General features: G+C 47.7%; 1 protein-coding gene across 1 annotated transcript; it reads left to right on the top strand.

Moving 5' to 3' along the window:
- Positions 1 to 5087: 5087 nt before the first annotated feature.
- Positions 5088 to 6130, top strand: G0s2 (G0/G1 switch 2). The gene is made up of 2 exons (XM_028760002.1): positions 5088 to 5282; positions 5467 to 6130. The coding sequence occupies exon 2, from the start codon at positions 5495 to 5497 to the stop codon at positions 5804 to 5806; it is 312 nt and encodes a 103-aa protein (XP_028615835.1). The 5' UTR covers positions 5088 to 5282; positions 5467 to 5494; the 3' UTR covers positions 5807 to 6130.
- The last annotated feature ends 7944 nt before the right edge of the window (positions 6131 to 14074 follow it).

The following is a 14074-nucleotide window of genomic DNA, read 5'->3' as shown; positions in this document are numbered from 1 at the left end:
AGTGCCAAGCTATGCAGTAAAGCTGCACAGGCAACTGAGATTCACAGAAAAGACAGAGCACGGTGTGCTGGCGAGGGACCTGCTGGCTTCTGGGAGCTCAAGAAGGAAGGCAGAATAGAAGAAGGACCCCAGCTTTTCAAGAAGAAAGCACTCTGAGCAAAATGACAGAAAGGGGTGGCAGGCACTGACTACAGCGGCACAGAGAACAGCCTGTATCTTGGCCTGAGCAAAAACTTTGCTGGGAAGCATAGGGGTCTTGTGGGAGAAGAACAACAGACGAGGTTAGACCAGCAGAAAGACCACACCAAAGAGGTCCTAAATACCAAGAATATCAGGTGCAGGAAAAGTCAGTAGGCAGAGTCCAGGAGTTCACTATCACACCACGCTTTTATCTGGCAACTAACAATTTTTTAAAAAATGAGTGTTGGGAAGATTATTTATTTGGTGGTCGGTCACGTTTGAGGTGTATTAGAAGGCAAATGCTATCATTACCCAAACCCAAATGCTTTTGTGAGTATTGACTAAACATCTGACTATGTGTGAACTTAATGAATACAAGGCCCTCCCTGCTGAGCTTTTTAGTCCACTGAAGAGTCTATTCATTAAACCTACACTTACCTACTAAGGACCTACTGTGTGCCAAGGGTTGTGCTAAGCACTGGGGACTTACTGAAGGGCGAAACAAAATGTCGGCTTCCGGTGTGAGTGAAAGACTAAGATGACGATTCAGTCAACCCAACTGACAACGGCAGTGAGTGTGCCTGGTGAGATGATGCACCTGAGGAACGGCTTCACGGAGGAATTGACACAGTTTACAAAGCCAAGGAAACAACTGAAGGAGGTGGATCTGCTGGGAATAGGAATTCCAAGAAGGGGCTGGGTTTGGAAGAGCGCATGAAGGTGACGTGTGTCGATCAGATCACGCTAAGTAACGACTGCAGGGAATCCATGCAGAAATGTCTGTACTCTACACTCTAGCCTACAAAAGCAGAGCAGATGAAGATCAGAGGTATACATTTAAAAATGCCCATCCGGGGCTGTGAGTCAATAGCAAGACACATACTCAACCCTCACAGGAACCTGGGTGCAATCCCAGGACAGCAGAACATGAGGCTTGAGTGCCAGGAAGCCCTTTCTCTAAAACTAACAGATATGAAAGCATGGTGACTCAAGGGGGACTGAAGAGTTAGCTTAGTTGGTAAATGATAGATTTGCAAGTGCGGGGACTCAAAAGTGACCCTAGATAAGGAGGAGGAGGAGGAGGAGGAGGAGGAGGAGGAAGAGGAGGAAGAGGAGGAAGAGGGTGGAGGGGAAGGGAGGAAGAAGAGGAGAAAGAAGAGAAGAAGGATGAGGAGGAGGAGGAAGAGGAGGAAGAGGAGGAGGAGGAGGAGGAGGAGGAGGAGGAGGAGGAGGAGGAGGAGGAGGAAGCAGTAACTGCTAGGCATGGTAGTACACATTCATGATCCCAACACTGGGGCAGCAGAGACAGGTGGCTCTCTGAAACTGGCTGGCTAGCCTGTCTGGTAGAATTGGTGAGTTCTAGGCTTAATAAGAGACCAGCGTCCTAAGAAATGACACCCAAGGTTGACCTCTGACCCCCACACACATATAACCATACCCCCAACACATACATGCATACACAGGGATGGAGTGGGAGTGGCTGAGAAGGAAAGACTACAGAGGATTTTTTACTTGGGTGAAGACAAAAGCAGCTCGGTCCTATGTGCACTGACAATCTTTTTCCTCCAGGCTCCTGGAGTCTCGGGGCAGACAGGGACTTTGTGCTGGTACCAAGCGGGTGGGAAATAGTAACAGTAACAATCACAGAGACAACAGTAACGATCAGAACACAGCAGGCTGCCTGCCCAGGGCCTGGGAGACTGTGGTCCTTGCCTCACCTGCAAGGCTCAGCCCTTGCTCCCTGGCTCGCCCTTGGATGATACGCTGTTCTTTGTGGGTTTTCCCCTCACTATTGCTACTATGTTTCTAAGTGTTGAGAAGGGGGCTTGAAAAACACACCAGATAAAATGTAAACTGCCTCTTCTAGCATCGCTGGGAAGGATGAGAACTGAACAGACCATAAGGGTTGAGTAACAACCAGGACTCTAGATGTTGGGGATACTAGAGAGGTGAGGTGGGAGTGGGTGAGTGGGTGGAGGAGCACCCTCCTAGAGGCAAAGGGGAGGAGGGGGAGAGGGTGGATGAGATAGGGGAGTTGTGGAGGGGTAACCAGGAAGGGGGATATCATTTGAAATGTAAACAAATAAAGTGATTAATAAAATTTTTTTTAAAAATATAGGTGTTTAAAGAACACCTATATATTGATTGGGGTTAGATATGCTTTATAAACTGAGGAGTAACATAGAAACACCCACGCACTCACACCCCCAAGCCTTTTATATGACATCTTTTTTGTGACTTTTTTATAAATAATTATTTATTTATTTTATGTATATGAGTACACTGTAGCTATCTTCAGAAGAGGGAATCAGATCCCATTACAGATGGTTGTGAGCCACCATGTAGATGCTGGGAATTGAACTCAGGACCTCTAGAAGAACAGTCAGTGTGCTTAACCACTGAGCAATCTCTCCAGCCCCCATATGACACCTTTTATTTTGTCCATAATCTACCATTAAAAAAAAAAAAGCCCAGATGAGGCCCTTGACCTTGAGCCTGCAGAACCATGAGCCATACAAACCGCTCAACTTTAGAATTTACCCACCCTGGGGTACTACATACTAAATTCAGAAAGAGGGTTAGATGTCTGTTCTTCTCAGCTCTATCTCAGCCTTAACATGGGAAGTCCTCATCAACCTTCAGCCAAATAGAGGGTTAGTCACCTTATGACTTGGTTTGATCTTCACAACGGTAACCTGTGTCCGGCCCAAATGCAGCACAGACTTGTACTTCTCAAAGTAGTCTAGGCCAGTCAAGTTATGTTTCATTCCCAAGCCCTGGCCCCCACCCCCCCCCCCCCCCCCCCCCCCCCCCCCCCTCCAGAAGCAAAGGGGTCTTTCTCCAGCAGAGTTGTGCCGGCCTCCAGCTTCAGCCCCTTGATACTACCTCAACAGGCACCACCAAATCCGCCAGTGACCTCAACCCTTATCGTTTGCTGCCTAGCCACTGACAGCAAGCTAGGGGGTCAGGGGTCAAGGTCAGGTTCTTTCAGAGAGGAAGAAAGATGTTCATCTCATGCAGCCCTGGGAAAGAGGAACCCCAGGTGAATTATGACGGAGGTCTGTTATAGAAACACAGGAAATACTTGCTACCCAGTCATCTTTGGAGTTTTTGGGTCAGAAACTGGGCTGACTCACCTTCCGAGGAGAAACCAAGTGGGTGCCCTCCTATCAAGACACACGTCATTCTCTTTCCCAGAAGCCACTGCGTCTGGAACCCTCTTGGTTGTTGGGAAAGCTCCATGGTTATCGCTGCCAGCTACTAGGAGAGTGCTCCAAAACTATCAGGAAGATTGAAGAACAATGCCAAGACTGAAGTGAGCCTTGGCTTGGACCTTCCCTACAGAACTTTCCGGATTGACAAGGTTAGAAGAATAAACCCCAGTCAGGATCCTCCAAGAATAATCCCCACTTGGCCTGTGGTTACCCTGTTCACTTGTGTATCCAATAAAATGTGAATTTTAAATTTGAAATGTTTATGGCTTTGGCCAGTCCCCACCGTTGACGAGTTCTTACCTGTAGGACTAGTAGTAGATCAAGGGGTGGGCAGTCAGCAGCTTCTGAGTCTGGGGGTGACTTTGGACCCCTAAGATTGCCACGCTTTCCCCTCTGGCTCTGGGCTCTAACAGAGAAGGCTGAGCAGGCTGTTGCAAGATTGCATCAGTGACCTTTGCAATTTTCTGGCCAGTTGGTTCCCCTTCCTCTCCACCCCACCCCCTGCTCAAGCCCTTTGGCCTACCTGCCTCTCCTTTTCCCCTACTTTACTAACTCAGGTACAATAGCCACAGCTAAATTATCGGCCCACTCCCCACCCAGGGAATTCTATTTAATCCTAATTTAACCAGCCTCCCAAGAGTGCCCTCTGCCCTGGATCCCCACTCTAGAGATCTGCAGCACATTCTCCCAAACCTGGGCAGGGTGGCATGGAATTATTGCAATACTTAATTATTGCAATTAATAATATAATTATTAATAATTGCAGGATGAGATACTTTCATTATAGACAAATTTTCATCATAGGCCTTTAAGGTTCACCCCCAAGTTCACATACGTGCGCATGTGCGTGCTGTATACAAATATATTTGGCCCGCACCGCCTAACATATACCAGGCAAGCACTCCACCACTGAACCACATCCATAATCCTCTTTATTTTGATTTCTGACACAGAGTCTCAGTAGACTATTCAGGTTACGCTCAAACTCACCATCCTCCTGCCTCTTGCTAGAATTACAAACCTGTGCTTTGGGTTTAATGGCTATTCCCTGTAATACAGAAGTAACTATGGAAGCACCTTACAGCGATTCATTCTCTCTCTCTCTCTCTCTCTCACACACACACACACACACACCTCTGGATTAGAAGGAACCCTCAATAAAAAGCTTTCTATTAGGTGACTAGCAATGTTCCCGTTGCTCCTGTGTCTTAGTAAAACCTACCAGCCAAGAAAGCAGCACTCTGGAAGAACATTCTTCTCCCTGGAGGTGCAGGTTTTCCCTTTGGTTTGCCTGTTCTCTGCAGGGTCCCTCTGTTGCCTTCCCTCCCACCCATACCCTCCCTGACAGGTGACAAGGTGACCTTACTGAATGAAAACGAACCCAGATTCCCTCATTAGGTCTTTCTTTGGTTCCTCCTGGTCTACAGGGGAACTTGGGCCAGGGTATCAGGGAAACAGACAAGATTAGAAAGTAAGTCCACCACTCCACCGCCTGGTGACCTCCTCCTCCTTGGTTACACATTGAAGTGGTGCCTTGGGCTCTCAGCTTTCGCAGCACCAGCTGTCTAGGGTCTCAGGGTGCACACAGCAGGGGCGTGCACTACTCATGGTCACCTCCCCGGTCCCCAGCCGTGCCCCTCCCGTTCTTCCTCCTCCTCACCCCCTCCCCCATCCCGGCTTCTTTTTCTGCAGTCAGGGCTCAGGCCAGCGAGCCAGGAGGCGGGTCCCGGGCAAACGATATAAGGGCTCTGTTCACTGAGCGCTGCAGCTGCGGAGTGTCCCTCCCAGAGAGCGGCAGCTGAGGGAAGAAGGACGCCAAGGCCAGTCTGACGCACATACGCCTGACCTCCGCCAGCAAGGGCTGCATCTCTTCCTACTGCACCCTAGGTGAGCCTCCAGGCCCGGGAACCAAGGGTGGGCGAGAGATCGCAGATCCCCTCCCCAGCCGCCTTCTCCCCTGGGCTCGAGTTCCCCTAGTCTGCAACGGACCCACTCTCTGGGCTTAGGGTTCCCGCTCTGTTGCTGTCCTCCGCCCAAGGCTCAACCCCCTTCCTCTCTGCTATCTCTGCAGACCCAGCCACCCACAGCCCAGAGCTCAGATGGAAAGCATGCAGGAGCTGATCCCTCTGGCCAAGGAGATGATGGCGCAGAAGCCACGAGGGAAGCTGGTGAAGCTGTACGTGCTGGGCAGCGTGCTGGCCCTCTTCGGGGTGGTGCTCGGCCTAGTGGAGACCGTGTGCAGCCCTTTCACAGCCGCCAGCCGTTTGCGCGACCAGGAGGCTGCAGTGGCGGAGCTGCGGGATGCTTGTGAGCAGCAGTCCCTCCACAAGCAGGCCCTGCTGGCAGGAGGCAAGGCACAGGAGGCGACCTTGTGCAACCGGGCCCTGTCCCTCCGGCAGCACGCCTCTTAAAGGCTGGTGACTGGCAGAGAAGGGAGCGAGACACAGAGAGATTATGACCCAAGTGGGCGACAGCAGAGACACATGCTGTTTCAAGGTGCCACCGAATCCAGAACTGACCCTGCACAGATCACCCAAGGGGTCTGGGACTGACTTGCTGCTGTGCAGCACGCACTGTGATTTGTCCAAGGTTGTGGGAGTGATCAAGGAGCTATCACTTTGCTTTAGGGAAGAAGACATGCTTTTTATACTATTATTTTTATTGTTGTTGTTGTTATTATTATTATTACAATGACTATCGTTTTGCATTTTGAAATAAAAACGTTTTATACTCTATCTCATTATTTAATTCCTGCGAGACATGGTGACCCTCTCACCCAGAACTGTGGCTAGCCCTGCCTGCTCCACACCAGGGTTTGAATGCTGCCTGGCACAGGTCTACTCACACAAGAGTGAAACTCTCAACATGCTACAGGGTGTTAGCATTTTTTGGATCACAAGATAAATCAATCTCTGACCAAGAATAAGAGGGAGGTGTACCAATAAATTTCTAGAGCAAAGAGAAGGCAATTTGTCTTTTACCCCTTTGTGCTGGAGATTCTTGTGGCTGATCTCTTTGCTTAACTATTAGTGTGAGGAGGAAACAGGTAGGGCAAGGGAGACTGGAGGAGAGAGGGGGAGGAGGCTGAAAGAACAGAGAATGAAAGAGAGACAGAAGGAAGAGTGGGGAGGAAGGGAAGAGAAGAAAGGAAGCATGGGGCAAAAAAGAAACCCAGCCGTCTGGTGGGAGCAGAAGCTCTCTCTCCTAAGGGCACAACTGACCACAGTAAGAAGCTTAAAAGGAGAAAAGACCATTATCACAGACCTGAGTCCTCTCCCAGGAGTCAGAGCAGATCCTATGTCAACAGCTAATTTAGTAACACTATGGGGCTCCCCAAGGTAACGCCTCCCTGCCCTGCCAGGTCCAAGAAGATAACCTGATGCCACTCCCCAGGGTCTTTAATGTCACCCAGATGCCACTCCCCAGGGTCTTTAATGTCACCTAGATGCCACTCCCCAGGGTCTTTAATGTCATCCAGATGTCACTCCCCAGGGTCTTTAATGTCACCTACTCTAACCAAGTGTTAGCATGTTAACTTGTTCCCCCAGCCTCCCAGCCTATTTTTATACACAGATCCCTCCATTAGGTTTAGCTCTGCAGACCCAAGCTCTCCCCGGAGCTTCTGGCTCTGATCAACTGTCAGCTCTCCCTAAACTCCATCCCCCAGGGCAAGGGGGAAGGGAATGTGAATGAGAAGAACTTGTTTGAGGCTTCAAAGGAAAAGCATGTCAGTGACGCCAGTGTTCTTCCTGTTTCCAAATCCAGACACTTGACCCTGTCGTAAGGCAGAGTCCAGCCTTAACTGCCCCAAAGCTACCAGGAGCTCGGCCAATACAGTTGGTCAGTCAGTATTACAGATACCTCTTCCACAGGCTTCGTGCTCCTCTGCCCACTCAACACCTTGTCCAGCTCATCTCCTGCATAGCCTCCGGGACGTCAGTACCTCTCACCTTGCTCTTTCTGCATGAGATGCTCGTGTCTCTGTGACCCGCTTCTGTCTACCTCCTGTCTGCCTTTGGGAGCTGTAAGCATGGACTCTGATACTTTCCTATCCTTTGTGCTTTTGTTTACATTACTCTCCTCATACCCATATTCTCTACATCTCTGACGTAACTCTCAATGCTTCAAGGATTTCAAGTTTTCTGCCCATCAGTAAACTATGTATCAAACTGTATGCTCTGGTTTTGGGGTGCGATGGTTATGTCTATATTCAGAGAGTTTGCCTATGTATAAAAACACAAGTACCCAAGCATACAGATAACTTACTCATTCTAGGTTACAGTGTAACATCTCTTGCAGACTCTACTTCACAGCCCTGCCAGTTAGCCTGGGCTGCCGGAATCTTTCTCTCAGAATCTTACAGTTGTGAAATCTAAGTCTCAGGCTGGCCCATGGTAACAAACTTTCCCCTCCGTTGCTTTGTGGGCAGATCGTTCCCTCATAGTCTGATCTTTCTGGGGACAAGGACTATGTCTTCTTCAATTTTCACACAAATCATCAGGTCAAGGAAGTCATGTCTTTTTCATAGATATCTATTTAGTGCCTGGAGTGTACATAGGAGGGGAAATATATTTGTCCCATAAGGACGCTCACAGAGAGGGATAAGGAAATGGCTTGCCTCGTCACACCAGAATCAAGTTTTGCCATGGTCTCCTGAGACATTTGGTCACGGTCAAGCAGAACAACTCCCTCACTCCACAGAGAGACAAAAACTATTCTTGGTCTTATTCTATTTGTCAGTGTTAGTGCCAACCCAGGAGAGGTGACAGAAGGAATGCTTGTTGGTTCTGTTGGTGACACAGGGTTGACATAGCAAAGTCAATAATAACAATAAATAACAGTGGTGGTGGTGATCATGATAATGATGGTGAAGAGGAAGAGGAGGAGGAGGAGGACGAGGATGAGGAAGAGGAGGAAGAGGAGGAGGAGAAGGAGGATTCACCAGACTAGAGCCAACTGAAACTGAACGGAGAAGAGTCACCATAGAACAAGAGTCAAACAGATCCGTTTTATAACCACAGGAGTGGAAGACACAGCCCTGAATTTGTCTGTGAGGAGACTGGATCCGCTGCCTTCTGCTCCTGCCCCAGTGACTTCCTGCTACAAATAACTTTTACACTCCAACTGTGAGCCAGAGTAAGCTCTTCCTTCTCTTGCTTCTGTCAAGTATTTTGTTATAGCAGCAAAACAAATAACCAACATCCCAGCAGACCCTCTTGTGCCAGAAAAGCTAAACTCAGCAGTCTGCTCAACAAAGCTTGTCCTCACTGTAAACATGATGTAACTCACCTTTCAAACTTTATTTCAAGCATTAAGCAGTGGTCATGTTCTGAAGTGGAAACTTAAGGGTTCTTTGTAAATTCAGTTGAATGGTGTTTTGCTGGGGCAAACACGTGAAGGAACGTTTCCTTAAAGTGGACACTGGTATAAAAGGCTAAGGCAGACTTGTAAAGGAATGTTTCACTGAAGCAGACACAGGAGAAGATGTTCTGCTAAAGCAAGCACATGAAAGAACACATGATGAAGGATTCTTTGCTAACTACATGCATGTATTGGTCCACCTTGCATTGTGTAGTTGAGCTGCATTTGTCAGGATACCACAGAGAGAAACGCAACAAAAACTTCTTGTGGTGTGCTGGCAGTTTGCTGCCGGTTCTGCAGACTCGTGCTGATTGAGTGCTCGTGCTGAAGCGAAACATGTGAAGGACGTGTGATGTTTGAAGGGTATAAATAGGACTCTGTAGAGGGATGGAGAGAGAGCTTGGCTTGCTGGTACAGCTAGCTGTGCAACGCTTGTGGGTCTTGAGTCTTCTCTAACCTTCACTTCCCTGGGAGAGGCACAGCCTCTCTTGGCATTCCTGTTAGTCCTCTTGCTGACTCAATCCAAGACTGAGGCCTGGCTGTCTCTACTAGGTCATGTCACCACTGTTGCTAATCCAACTCTACCTACCTGGACTGCTGGTAAATCTGTGACATGTTTGAGAGTGGATTGAGCTTCCCCTGTCTGCTAACCTGTGAACTGAACTGCCAATTTCCAGACAACAGAGACTGAAAAGAACCTTTTTAAACAGGTCCACTTCCCCCATATCCTTCCTTTTCCACTACGTCTGGTGGGTGACGGGTTACAAGGGAGATCAAAGCCTTTTAGAGCCATCATTAAAAATAGGATTTGAAAATATTTAAGTTACAACATTCTTTGGTAATTCTGGAATGTCGTCCCATTTGAGAGTGTTTCAGAGAACCCTTGGACCATCTGGTATAGTCTCTGGGTTCCTTGTGCTTCAATTCCGTTTGTCTTCATATCTCCATCTGGGTTATTAAATCTCAGAGAGTAACCTGAGCTTGGCTAGTCAGCTTAGGGGTGCACTTTCTGATGATTATACCTAGACCCTCATGTAAAGTCCTTTCTTGTTTAGAAAGTGCCCCCACTGAGCAACCAGACAGAGATCTCTACACAAAAGCACCTGACAGTGGGTAGGAAGCGTATTATCGTTAGCTAATTCAACACAAGTCTTGGTATATGTAGCCCATTTGGTCTTCTGCTTCAGAGCCACACTGCTTGTTTGAGACAGAGACTCAAAGTGCTCTTGTGGTAGTTTAAATGAGAAATGTCCCCCCCCCAGTCTCAGGTCTCTGTTAGAGGTCCTCAGTTAGAGGTGCTGTTTGGGGAGTTTTAGGGGGTACATCCTTGATGGAGGAAGCCTGTCCTTGGAGGTGGGCTTTGAGAGTACAAAGCCTCACCTATTTCTTCTCTCTGCTTCGTGCTTGTGTTTGAAGATGCTCGCCCTCAGCTCTGTTCCTGCCCCTAGACCTGCTGTTTGTGGTCATCTTAGACTCTCATCTCCCTGGAACCCTGAGCCTAAAGATGCCCTTCCTCCTATAAACCGCCTGGGTCAGGCTGTTTTCTCACAGCAACAGAATACAGGCAGCAAGTCCATTATCTTACCATGTTGACCTTGAATATGAGGTTCCTCTGCCTCAGCTTTTTTCAAGTGTGAAGACTGAAGGTGTGTGTGTGTGCCTGTGTGTGTGTATGTGTGTGTGTGTGTGTGTGTGTCCCACACTGGCCAGAAGTATGTTCCTTGACTAATGCTTTTACCACCCAACTGCTCATTTTCCTGTGACTTGCTTTGCTTTTTGTCTCAATTATGAAGTCTTGCTTTTTGTGGTTTTGATCTGTTCTTGGCTCTCTTAAATCTGCTACGTAAGAGTGTTTGACAGGAATGGGTGGAGATAAGGACTAATAAATCACCAATAGGACCCCAACTGATCCTCAAGGACATGGTCTGTCTTGACTGATACTGAATGCAGGGAGGGGTGGCTGCTGGTCACGCTGAGCTGTGGGAAGCTGCTTTGTCCTCGTGGGGAAGGCTGAGCTCATCTGCACTCCAAGGTACTAACTCAGGCTCTTTTTCTACATCTTGCTCAGAAATGGAAGCCAAGACACCAACACCACTCACAGGCATATACTCTGTCTGTGCCTCTCTACCGTCCTCAGTATCCTCTATGTGCTGCCATGCTGATTAACTCTGTGCTCAGTGTGTGACTATGCCAACTCATGTCCAGAGAAAAGCTGATCCCAACATGGCTTAGTGCTGGAACCAAGCAGATGCTCTTCAAATATCTAATAAATATATGAATAAATAAATAAAAAATAAACATGTGTGTGTGCATGTGTGTGTCCGTGTATATATGTGTGTGTGTATGTGTGTGTCTGTGTGCATATATGTGTGTGTGCATTATGTGTTTATGTGTATGCATGCATATGTGTATGCCTGTGTATGTGTGTCTGTATGATGTGTGTATGTGTATAGGTGTGTGCGTATGTGTGTCTGTGCATGTATGTGTATCTGTATATGTGTGTCTGCATGTGTGTGTCTGTGTGTGCACTATGTGTCTGTGTGTGTGCATGTGTATAAGTGTGTTTATAATATGTGTGTGTGCATGAATGTGTGTGTGTCTGCATGTGTATATGTGTGTGCATGTATATGTGTGTTTGTATTTGTGTGTCTGCATGAATGTGTGTATGTGTGTGTCTGCATGAATGTGTGTGTGTGTGTGTGTGTATACTGTCTTCCATTCTCTACACCAGACCTGGGATGAACTGGACTGGGGTTATTTGTCTCTGCTAATGGAGGCCCTGTTCCTCTGGGTCTCCTTCTTCATCCACTTGACTTCCTAGCCGCTGTGGTCATCTTGATTATTTTAAACTCTCCTAACGTGTGGGTAGGCACACAGGCCTAGAAAAAGCATTGGGTCACTAGAGTCTCTCCTTGTGAGGAAGAAAAATCTGTCCAAATATGGTTCTTGTTTCAGTAACTTCCTCTGAGGCAGAGCCAAGAGTGAAGAGAGCACCTGCTTGGGTGGAACATGGCTCGTCCACTTGGTCTGCTTCCACTGAGTTTAGAGCTAACAATAGTAATGGGAAGGTTTCCAGGGCATCCAGGACACTTCCAACATCTCCACACCAGGCTGCCTGAGCTCCCCCTGTCCTTTGGGGAGCCCAGTACTTATGACTGGATTGGCTCCCCCTTGCAGGCGTCTCCCTGCTGCAGGCTGGGTCCTCAGAAAAGGCGGGTCTTCTAGTCCTGGGTTTCACATGCATTGTATCAGGTGGCAGACCAGCTGGTTTCAGTCTTGAATCAGGTCTTTGGCTCCTCCCAGAAACCAACCAACTTTGAGCAGGAAATCCTGCCCCTCCCCAAAGAGTGGGAAACCACAGAGGAAGAGAGATGAGACAGAAGGATAGAGAGAAGGAGGAGAGAGGAGGGAAGCAACCAGAAATAGGCAGCCAATAAAAAGAAGCAGCACCTATCTGAAGCCTCAAGGTAAGACTTTATGACATTGTATGTTGTATTTGACACTATCACTGCTCAGGGCTATACACAGTAGGGCCTCAAACACAAACACACACACACACACACACACACACACACACACACACCTCCATTGAAATAGTATCTATTGATGAAGGATGGCAAGTCTAAAAAGAAAGCAACTTCTATGTCAATTTCAATTGCTGGTCAAAAAAAAAAGCTGTAAAAATAAAAAATGCTGAAGGAGTTCTGGGCTGTGTGTGAAATGACATAAAAGGCAGATGGAACAAGGGTCTGGTGCTGGCACCAAGAGCAGCCGATCATCTGGCAGTAGACCATTAGTTGGGATGAAAAAGGTTGCTAAGGCTGTGAGAAGCCACAGGATTCTGGAGTTCTTCTGGAGGCACACAAAGCTAGCAGGGCATACGCGGTTCTGAACTGATGACAGACGTTAGCACTATACCCCATCTTCTCTGGAGATGTGTTGAAAGGAGTGCAGGCATCCCACTGCAGCCAATCAACCAGGCCTCTGTGCCAGTGGTCTGAGATCAGAGCTGTGTGAAGTGGTCCACGGCCACTGGAGGCTGGAGCCTCTCAAAGCTCTCTCTGTGCTACTGTTTCTCCCGAAATCCCAGCTCAGCATCTGCTCAGGACACTGACCAGAGGCTTCAAACAGCCTGCTCAAAGGGCATCCCAAGGTATTTCTTTCAAATCAGGGAGTTAGAGAAACCCTAACAGGAAAAGGAAATGCCATTCTCAACTCCTAGTTGCCCAGACTCACTGGCTATCACTTGCCAGCCAGTGCAAAGGGCTTCACTTACTGCTCTAATAACTTGGGGATGGGAGGTTCAAAATAGCTAAGTGCTTCAGAAAACATCTAGACAAGGCAACATTGTTTCACAGCCGTTGGCTTTTTAAAAGGGCTTTTTTCTCAACAAGAATGTAACAGAATCTGATGTACTTTATAATTCGTGTGTGTGTGTGTGTGTGTGTGTGTGTGTGTGTGTGTGTGTGGTGTGTAGGTGTATATGCTTATAATGTTGCATGTGGTGTGCATCGTTTGTGATGTATGTATGTGTTGTATGTCAGTGTATGTGGGGGGGGTCGGTGCATTGTATTTTGGTGTATGTGAGGTATATAGCTTATATATGGGGGTCCTGTGATATGTGTATGTCTTCATTGACATATTTCTCTCAGGGATCTGTGACTCAAAAGTGAAACATAGTGGGAGGGGTAGGGAGAAATGGAGCAATCTCTCTTCTGCTTGCTTGTCAAGAATTTAAAGGAATCGCCTTTCTCTTTTTAGCATGATGTAAAAACAAAATGAAATAAAATCTTGGCTCTTCTTTAATGCCCATTTTGGTACAGCTAAAGCTGCCTGCATCCAATTTCTGTTTGGGAACAAACCTTAAAGGTAATCTAATTTAATTCGCCCCATTTGCCAAGTGAGGCAATGGGAGCCAGGACAGGGCAGTGCCTTACTGAAGGCCACGTCTGTGCCTGTAGCAGAGGGATGGGTGACTGGACCTCAACTTTCCTTACTGAGGATCAAAATCACCCAGATTTCACAGGAAGATACTGGGTGTCCCCAGAGCTCACGAACACTGCATCTGCTGGTGGGGTAAGAGACCCAGCTACTACATATAAATAATCCTTGGCTGGCAGGAACAGGAGAACAATATTTCCCTAATGTGAGCTTTTCCAGGGCCTGTTTCATAACTGTTTGGACACTAGAGGATAGAATCGGACAGGAAGTGGCTTGTCATGTGGGACCGAGAACCGTCCCATTCTTGTCATTGAACCAGCATTTAATGTCTTCTCTCTCAGCAATCTTCAAATTGCTCACTTTATAATATTTTGAGT

Source organism: Grammomys surdaster, unplaced genomic scaffold (assembly GCF_004785775.1).
Source record: "Grammomys surdaster isolate TR1022 unplaced genomic scaffold, NIH_TR_1.0 130, whole genome shotgun sequence".
Taxonomy (NCBI): Eukaryota; Metazoa; Chordata; class Mammalia; order Rodentia; family Muridae; genus Grammomys; species Grammomys surdaster.
This window is presented reverse-complemented; position numbering and strand designations above follow the sequence as displayed.